Source organism: Hyperolius riggenbachi, chromosome 12, assembly GCF_040937935.1.
Source record: "Hyperolius riggenbachi isolate aHypRig1 chromosome 12, aHypRig1.pri, whole genome shotgun sequence".
NCBI classification, from domain to species: domain Eukaryota; kingdom Metazoa; phylum Chordata; class Amphibia; order Anura; family Hyperoliidae; genus Hyperolius; species Hyperolius riggenbachi.
The window spans coordinates 139,237,738-139,247,761 of NC_090657.1; the positions used below are offsets into that span (position 1 = coordinate 139,237,738).

General features: G+C 43.2%; 1 protein-coding gene across 1 annotated transcript in view; it reads left to right on the top strand.

Annotated features, from left to right (window-relative positions):
* DDX27 (DEAD-box helicase 27) overlaps positions 1-10,024 on the top strand; it is a 63,807-nt gene that overhangs the window by 45,488 nt on the left and 8,295 nt on the right. The window contains exons 17-19 of the mRNA XM_068262532.1: positions 3,940-4,034; positions 4,727-4,841; positions 9,864-9,960. Of these exons, the coding sequence (XP_068118633.1) occupies positions 3,940-4,034; positions 4,727-4,841; positions 9,864-9,960 (307 nt within the window). The remainder of the gene's footprint in view (positions 1-3,939; positions 4,035-4,726; positions 4,842-9,863; positions 9,961-10,024) is intronic.

Here is a 10,024-nt window from a genome sequence, read left to right on the forward strand (position 1 = left end):
GCAACTGGCTTTGACTGGCCAAAGTTACCAGGAGCCCTTACAAAGGATTCAGGAGGTGGAGCGCTGAGGAAGCAATCAGGCCGAAGGGGGCTGGAGGAAGCCCCATATAAGTTACTGGTCACATTACTTTTCACTTCGTTTCCTTTTAAACTGTATAAAAGTATCCTAAAGCATTCCTTACAAATTTGTATTTCATTTTATCTATGTGGGTTTACTAAAGACTTATTTATTTTTTTGATCAAGATGCTGAGCTTTTATGAAGAGGTGATTGCAAAATGAGATATTGGTAAAGCAGTAGGTGTAATATACACAGACTTTGCTTTTTATACTGTTCTCCACAACAGAAGGCAAAGAGCAGTAGTAAAGGATCATATTTAAAATAAGAAACTGCTTACAGTGAAGCCCTGCAAGAGTCCGTACTGATTTCAGTTCTTTGAATTTATTAATAATAAAGAATATGAAGTAAAACACAATGGCCTCAATTCACTAAGCTTATCTCCTGTCTTTAATAACGTTTCTAGTGTTATCACCATGGTGATAAAGCATGTAATACTCAGGAAACATTTTACCTCAGGCAAACCTAAAGTTAACTCTTCAATCCTTAAAATAACTCCAGGATTCTAACGTTAAAGACGGGCTGTAAATTAACTGCATGTAAAAATAACTACAGAGGAGGTAACTTAACTACAGAGGAGGTAACTTAAAGGGTCACTTAAGTCACACAAAAAAATGGGTTTTACTCACCTGGGGCTTCCATCAGCCCCCTGCAGCTGTCCGGTGCCCTCGCAGCCTTGGTCCGATCCTCCTGTCCCTGCCGGTGGCTACTTCCGGTTTCGGCAACAGGCTGGGAACGCGAGTGATTCTTCGCGTTCCTGGCCACAATAGCACCCTCTATACTGCTATTATGGCAAGGAAGGCCGCAATAGCAGTATAGAGGGTGCTATTTTGCCCAGGAACGCGAAGAATCACTCGCGTTCCCAGCCTGTCGCCGCCGGCGGGGACAGGAGGATCGGAGCGAGGCTGCGAGGGCACCGGACAGCTGCAGGGGGCTGGTGGAAGCCCCAGGTGAGTAAAACTTTTTTTTTTTTTTTTGCTTGACTTAAGTGTCCCTTTGAGAAGTGAAGAGATAAGATAACTCTCTCACAGTGCAGTGGCAAGTTTACTCTTGCCTTATTATCTCCAGCATGATCTTAGTGAATTGAGGCCAATGTGCTTTACAGATGCCTTGCTCTGCTATAGCAGAGTGACATCTCTTTTGCAATGGGGAGGGGAGAAGGAAAGATGCTCAGTGGCTTCCGACAGAAGGAGTAATTATAATAACAATGGACTCGTCTGTTGATAATCGCTTAAAGGGAACCAGAGATGAACGTTTCACACAAAATAAACATATCAGTTGATAGCTTGTAAAGAATAAATGCTCTACCTGATAATTTCGCCGCTCTGGTGGGCCTTTTTTTAGTGTTTTTTATCCATTATTGCTCCAGGAAAAATCAAATATGGCCGCCGGCTCATATCCCTTCTCCTTCCGGGTTATGAGTTGTTCTGGGTGTGCTTTCTAGGCTATATGAGACTATGCTGCTATCTAGGCTAAATGCAGCCTTTCATCTATGTACTTTCATTTTGGTATGATATCTGCCTGTAGGAAGTGTCTCTCATAGGAATGAAACTGCAGTCATCATCAGTATCTACAGTATGCAGACAGAGTGCACACAGAGCACACAGGGATCATATTGCAGCCACAGAGCTTCTCTCTCAGCAGGAGCAGCCCCTCCTATGTCATCAGAGCTCTCAGTATGCAAAGCAGGAAATTCAAGCCAGGAGGGGGAAGGCTTGGGGTGAAGACTCCACAGAAGAGTGACTCAGCTATAATGATTCCAGGTCAAACTTTGACTGAATAGGCGTGGATTCTTATCACAGTTGCTAATAGACTAATTAAGCAGATAACAATGAAACTAAAAGCAGGGTAGGTGTTTACTGTCATGTTCCCACTGATAAATGTAATAAAATACATGAGGGTGCTTTGTCTCTGGTTCTCTTTATAGATCCAGCATGCCCGATTATTAAGTGATCTCGGCAGACCTTGGGAGACTCCTGTACACACACTAGATTTTTGGCTGGCACTACCCCAATCAGCCTAGAACAGTCTAGTGTGTATTTACCTGGTTTTAGAGGCAATCTTATTAATATGTCTAAATCAATGGCAATTGATAAGCTTAGCAAGTGGGGTTTTTATCCCTAGGTCTGTACAGAGGACATCAATTGCACTTGGGAGATTTTACCATCTGTTTAGTAAGGGGGTCTTCATATTAAAGAGGAGCTGTTAGGTATAGGGTCTCAGAGAAAATAAACACATATATCAGTAGCTAAAGATTGGCTGTACTTACATTACATATGCATTTCACTGTCCACGTTTGGATTTCACAGAATTTGTATATAGTATATGCAGAGAATGATGCTCCTGACAGCTCATGGCAGGTTCCATGTTTGTGAAGCCAAATGTGTCGTCATGTCCTGCCTGCTTCTGATCACAGAACAGCTCATACTGAATAACACTAGTTTGCAGTGAATATTAATGAGCCATGTGGCTAGGAACAATAGCGGACTCCTGCAGTGTACGCTGCCCGGAGATTTATCTGTGCTGTGGCTGGACTGAGTTTTAGAAGCTGCTGAAACTTGATCCCGTCTTCTCCTTAGCAGCCGAGGGGAGGGCCCCAGAATGCTTTGCAGTATGTTATGCGGCTTGCGTCCAGCTTAGCTCTAAGCTTTGCTGATAAGCATACATCAAAGGTAAGATAGATCTTTATCTTCAGTAATGTCTTTTTGGCTTCCTTCTAAACTGTTTAACACAGGAGACTAGAGGTTTAAATTAGCTTCTGCAGCCTGACAGTTACTCTTTAAGAGTGGTTAAGATGTGGAATATTTTACTACATTAAATAGTTATGGCAAATTCTACATCTGCATTTTAAAAGGGGCTTTGATGATGTCCCTACATTAAAGATCTCCACAGCTATAATTACTAGGTGTAGAAAGGTGATAAACGTTTAGTTTCAAAAGTAATGCTTAGATTCACACTAATCGTCATTTACTTTTTTAAAATGTGCCATGTTCAGTTCTAGGTATATATGGGTTTTAAGCTGAGATAATAGACACGATCAAACATGGTCTGCTGCATTAAACATCACAAAATGATAAAATGATTGCTACAAAAATGTTTCAATCTTTGGGATGTAAGAGTTGTATTTTCCTCATATTTCGGAGGGATTATCCTCCTTGTTCCATTTTCCTTGCACATCCCAAACACCTACAAAAAGGTTGTTTGCATCCCTTCAAAATGTACCCTGAGGGCTGGAACCCACAGGAGCGCTTTTGGCAGCACTGCGATACGCTAGCAGTTTGCCAAAACGCTGGGCTAATGTTAATGGATGGGGCAACTTCCACAGGAGCGTTTGCGTTTCCCAGAAACGCAAATGCAGAACCTGCAGCATTTTGGGAGCGTTAGCGCTTCAATGTAAAGTATTGAAACGCTAGCAGAAACGCTCAGCAAAACCTAAACTGAGCGGTTTTGCGGTTCAGCACACTGTAACAAAATTAAAAATAATTCACAGGACTAATCAGGATAAAAACGCAAAACGCTACGCACCCGCTGGGCAAAAAAATACAACGTTGCAAAACGCGACCGAAAACGCGCATGAATCCGCTTGCAAACCGCTCAGACAAAACGCTAGCGGTTGCGTTTTGCGTTTGCTGATTTCAGTGGGTTCCAGGCCTCAATGAGATTGTAAGCTCTGCAGAGAGACTGTGATGTGTAATGTTCAGAGTTATTGTTAATTATATGGTATACTGTCTGATTAAAAATTCAGGTTAAGTTTTGCAGATGATCTGGTTCTCCTGGTAAGTATTATGCTTTATTTACATGTTCTCTCTTTTGTGTTCTGTTAGTGTCACATGCGCTTCAAGAATATGACTTAGCACTTAGAGGAAAGAAAAAGAGGAAGAAATTTATGGAGGACTTTAAAAAGAAAAAAGAGATGACGGTAAGCTGTTGCCTAAGCTGTTCAGTAAGCCAGCACCTATTCATTAGGATACCTTAGGCAAGTCTCCCTAACACTACTACTGCTTATAGAGCCTGTCCTAGTGGCTGCAGCTCTGGCGCTTTGAGTTCGCCAGGAGAAAAGAGCGATATAAATGTTATTTGTCTTGTCTTTGCCTTTATCAGGATCTCTAGAGCAGGGTGCGGTGAGATAATGCGGTATATATTTGTGTGCTCCTGTTGTTAGATGAGCAGAGCTTGTGTCCCAGCACACTTCCCTCTGTGCTTTGCAGACAGATGATGGGAAATCTTTACAGCTCTCTGTAAAAGCGAGGACTAATTGTTTCTGTGGAGGGCAGAAGCCTACAGAGAACATCCCTAGACTGGTGATCATAGAAGCATTCCACTAACTTCACATTGATCCAGAGAACTAGTGATTTTTATTTTTTTTTAAACACGTTTATTGAGTCAAATAATAAGATAGCAGCATAGTATATATCAAAATCAATCACCGTGTGCAACAATACCAACACCTGATTATCAGTACAGTAATAGGTGGTACAGTAAGAAGAGAAGTAACTCAGAGCAATCTAAAGTACATCCAAAGCAATGGTTCTATTGCAGCTATCACAGCAAACTAGTGATCTTTGAATTCCACATCTGCTGTTTTTTGACTTATATTATGTTTTTTTCCAGGCTGAGGAACGTTCCCAGTTTGAAGTATTAAAGGCACAGATGTATGCAGAGCGTTCAGCAAAAAGAGATCGCAAACCCAAGAGAGCTCGGGCAATGCCAGAGGATGAGCCAGCAGGTAGACACCAGCCGCAGTAGTGCTGATGACCAATATAGTGGCTTCTTTATTATTATTGATTATAAAGCACCAACACATTTTGTGGAGCTGTACAGAGTAAGAAACAAACACGGGTTACATAATACACAAGGAATACACATAAATAAAGACACTGGTACATAATACAGAATTGGGAGATCTAGTAGTTACAGTGACAGGTGTAACCTGATAAACCAAACGTATAACAAATTCCAAGACACAATAAGCCGATAGAGCCCTGCCTTTGTGAGCTTACAATACTAAAGTAATAGGGAGGAAACGAGAGGTAGGGTATTATACAAAATGTATACCTAAAGGCAGTATATTTAAGGTTATATATTTAGTAAGGAGCACAACTTAGCCAGAGGTTGAAGGGGAACAGTGTAAGTTAGAGCGTATGCTTGTCAGAAAAAGTGAGTTTTGAGGGAGCACTTAATGGGCAAAGGCAGAATGCAGCTGTCATCTGAAGGTCCTGTGATACCACCGAAAACTGATGTCCGCAGAGCGATAGCTTTATACCGGTCAGTTAAAGAGAAACTCGACCAAGAATTAAACTTTATCCCAATCAGTAGCTGATACCCCCTTTTACATGAGAAATCTATTCCTTTTCACAAACAGACCATCAGGGGGCGCTGTATGACTGATATTGTGGTGAAACCCCTTCCACAAGAAACTCTGAGGACCGTGGTACTCCTGGCAGTTTCCTGTCTGGAAACCTTGCTGCATTGTGGGAAATAGCGGTTTACAGCTGTTTTCAACTGCCAAAAAACCATGCAGCTGCTACATCACCTGCCAACAGTAAAAATGTCACCATGTAATAAATATCAGAATGTAAATCAGGGATGTAAAAGATTTTACAATGGGCAAACACTGACTAAATCATTTATACATAATTATTGTAAAAATGAAGCACTTTTTTTTATTACATTGTTTTCACTGGAGTTCCCTCTTCAAGGCCAGCAATACCCAAGCCTCAGTGAAGCTGCAGTGACAGCAGGAAGATACTAATGCAGGATCTAGGTCAAACATAGCCACCATATCTCCTTTCTGTCACTCCTCCTCCCACTATGCAGGATTGGGTAAAATTGAAATGCAGCAAGTTTGCTAGAGCTGTTGTCCTCTGAACCTGTACACACTAGAGATTAAACTTGACCGAAATAGCCAATAACAACCGCCGCTGCTGAGAATCTAGCATGTGTACAGCGGCCCCCAATGCCCTTTGATGCCTCAGCCAACTGAAGGAACTGTTCTGCTTACTCTCCCCACCCGCTGTGTGATGCTTCTCGTGCGCCACTCCATCAGCGCCCCCCCCCACATAGCAAAAGAACAGGCTTGCAAAACATTGCTTTTTCTGACATTATGTCTGTATATAAAACCTCAATCTTTCCTGATGTCAAATTAGTGTACTGTGTGTATAAAGGGAAGGGCAGGGCAGTCCATTCTGTTCTGAAGAAAGATCGGGGGAGGAATGGCCATACATGTCATGATACAGCTTGCAGTGGGAACAAGAATAGCGGTCTGGTAAGAATTCAATTCAATAGATTTGTGAAGACAATTGAGCTGAGATTGTGGATAGCTGTACACACATGCTAGATTGCTACCTCAAATATCCTCAAGTGATCATTGGGACCAATGATAATCTAAAACATGTATACAGCTTTAAGTTAAGTAATTGGGCAGATTTATCCAAAACAGTGGAAGGAAAATTAGAGCTAAGAAGGTGCAAAAGCAGTTGCTGAGAACTACCAATAAGAATCTATAATCCAGTTTTCCTTGCACTGGTTTCAAAAGCTGTGTCCTAATGGAAAGAATCATTGTTGTCAAGAAGCAGATTCGGGCACCATCCGTCATTCAGCTCATTTATTGTAAAACAACTCGTGCAGTACAAAGTATCAAATGGATATCACCTGATTTTCCACAGCGATACTGTGTGGGGTAAGGTGGAGGTGGGTGTTTAGGGCTGCAGAAGGGTCGGCGCCGGCCGTTTCGCGTCCACCGGGACGCTTGGTCACGCTGTGTTCCACAAGAATGGCCGCCGAAGCGCTTCCGGCATATGACGGGGATAAGCCCCGCCCCTTCCGGTTGCGCATCGGCGCCAGTGCTAGGAGGTGATTGGTCGGCAGGCAGAAGGCGCTCGGATCACAGTACGCATGCGGGGCCTGGTGACGCGTAATAGGTGCGACCTTAAGGTCGCACGGCCAACCAAAAACAAACATTTACATTTAAAGTCAGCCCTCACAGGCGTAGCAACATAAGCCACGCCGCCCTATTTTACGCGTATACGGAAGTCATGCGACCTCCAAGTATGCCCAAACGGTACATACCACCTAGCCTCAAAATACATGCATATATCAGATCCAAGCGCCATCTTGTGGCCGAAACAATTAGTGCACTACTGTGTGCTGTGTATCCACAAAATTACATAGTGACTGAAACCAATAAAAGTTGGGGCGGGGTTTACAGGAGACCATACAATTGCACATATTCCAGAAACACTTAATCCTAAGTAGCCTGAACCTTTATATACAGTATTACTAGCTACAATAGGGGAATATGGGGAGTATTTCACAGTATTGCCATCACAGAACAAGGAGGGAGGAGGAGAACACCAACACACCATTAACAACCTCAATTTACACATATAGTACAAAAAGCTACATAATATAAACATTAAAAGATCCCTGGGCGAGATTTCATCTAAAAGGGCACCTCAGGGGTCCAGCATACAAGAGAGTTCTATTTTATCATTTAAACCAAGGGGGCCCATAGCATTAGTTTGTGGACCCCTGTGGCATGCTCCTTTGCAAACCTCTTCCTTGGGGCGTGGGAGGAGTCTGCCGTATTCTCCGAGAACAATCCGTTTCGGAGATGCGTCAGACAATGGTCGAGGTATGTGGACGACGTCCTGGTGGTGTGGTCGGGCTCTGACCATGAGTTTGACTTATTCATGAGATATCTGAATACTAATGAAATCAATATGGAGTTCACGGCTGAATTGAGTCATACGGAGGTCACGTTTTTGGATCTAAAATTGGAGATCCAGGATGATGGGATTCATAGCAAGGGCTACAGGAAACTGACGGCCACAAATGCAATTTTACATGCTAACAGCTTCCACCCGAAATATGTCATTGGGGCAATCCCATATGGACAGTATCTGAGATTAAGGAGGAATAACAAAAAAAGAGTCAGATTTTGACCGACGGGCAGATGAAATGACAGAAAGATTTATTAAGAGAGGCTACGATCCTGCCCAACTAGGAGCGGCCAGACAGTGTGCCAAAGAGAAAGATAGGGTAGACCTGTTAATCTCTAAGAAAGGAAGGGAATCGGACATAAAAAGAATGACCTTTACATTTGACTACACCCCCATGGCAGAGAAGATTAGAAAGACTGTTTTTAGACACTGGGACGTTATTATGAAGGATACTGACCTGTCGAGGAAAGTGGGAGGACTGCCACGAGTAGCCTTTAGACGGGCACCTACCCTGAGGAACATGCTGACTCGAAGTGAGTTTATTTCCCCTAGGAAGACGACTTGGTTGAACAGAATCATCCCGAAGGGGAAATTCAGATGTGGACATTGTGTCCACTGTCCCCACATGCTACTCCAAAGGAATGTGCAGGTGGGGAAAAAGGTGTTCCAGTCTAAGGCTTTCTTTTCCTGTACTACCGATTTCGTTGTCTATGTGATGTTCTGCCCATGTGGCCACTACTACATAGGCCAAACAACTCGTCCATTAAAGGTCAGGATAGGAGAACACTTGAGTTCGGTGAAATCCGGAAAGAGTGGGACAAGGCTCGTGACACATATGAATGAGGAACATGTGGGGAATTGTAGGGATTTAAAATTTGCAGTATTGGAAAGGGTTGAGCCTCAGAGACGAGGGGGTGATAGAGAGAAGATGTTGTTGAGGAGGGAGACCTGCCTGATCCTACAAACTAATGCTATGGGCCCCCTTGGTTTAAATGATAAAATAGAACTCTCTTGTATGCTGGACCCTGAGGTGCCCTTTTAGATGAAATCTCGCCCAGGGGATCTTTTAATGTTGATATTATGTAGCTTTTTGTACTATATGTGTAAATTAAGGTTGTTAATGGTGTGTTGGTGTTCTCCTCCTCCCTCCTTGTTCTGTGATGGCAATACTGTGAAATACTCCCCGTATTCCGCTATTGTAGCTAGTAATACTGTATATAAAGGTTCAGGCTACTTAGGATTAAGTGTCTCTGGAATATGTGCAATTGAATGGTCTCCTGTAAACCCCGCCCCAACTTTTATTGGTTTTAGTCACTATGTAATTTTGTGGATACACAGCACACAGTAGTGCACTAATTGTTTCGGCCACAAGATGGCTTTGGATCTGATTATATGCATGTATTTTGAGGCTTGGTGGTATGTACCGTTTGGGCATACTTGGAGGTCGCATGACTTCCGTATACACGTAAAATAGGGCGGCGTGGCTTATGTTGCTACGCCTGTGCCGGCTGACTTTAAATGTAAACGTTTGTTTTTGGTTGGCCGTGCGACCTTGAGGTTGCACCTATTATGCGTCACCAGGCCCCGCATGCGTACTGTGATCCGAGCTCCTTCTGCCTGCCGACCAATCACCTCCTAGCACTGGCGCCGATGCGCAACCGGAAGGGGCGGGGCTTATCCCCGTCATATGCCAGAAGCGCTTCGACGGCCATTCTTGTGGAACGCAGCGTGACCAAGCGTCCTGGTGGACGCGAAACAGCTGTCGCCGACCCTTCTGCAGCTCTGAGCACCCACCTCCACCTTACCCCGCACAGTATCGCAGTGGAAAATCAGGTGATATCCATTTGATACTTTGTATTGCACGAGTTGTTTTACAATAAATGAGCTGGATGACGGATGGTGCCCGAATCTGCTTCTTGACAACAATGAATCTATGATTTGCTTCCTTCTTACTATAAAATATTTATCATGTGAAGATTACAGTCTAGTACTTAGATTGACATAACTTTTAACATTTTGTTTTTCAGCCAAACCATCCAAATCAAAGAAGCAGAAGAAAAACACAGTGTTTGACGAGGAGCTAACAAACACAAGTCATAAAGCTCTGAAGAAGTTCCGAGCAGGGTAAGTGTGTATCAATTGATCTGTATTGTGAGATGACCTCTCCTTGGCCTCTTTCATACAGGAA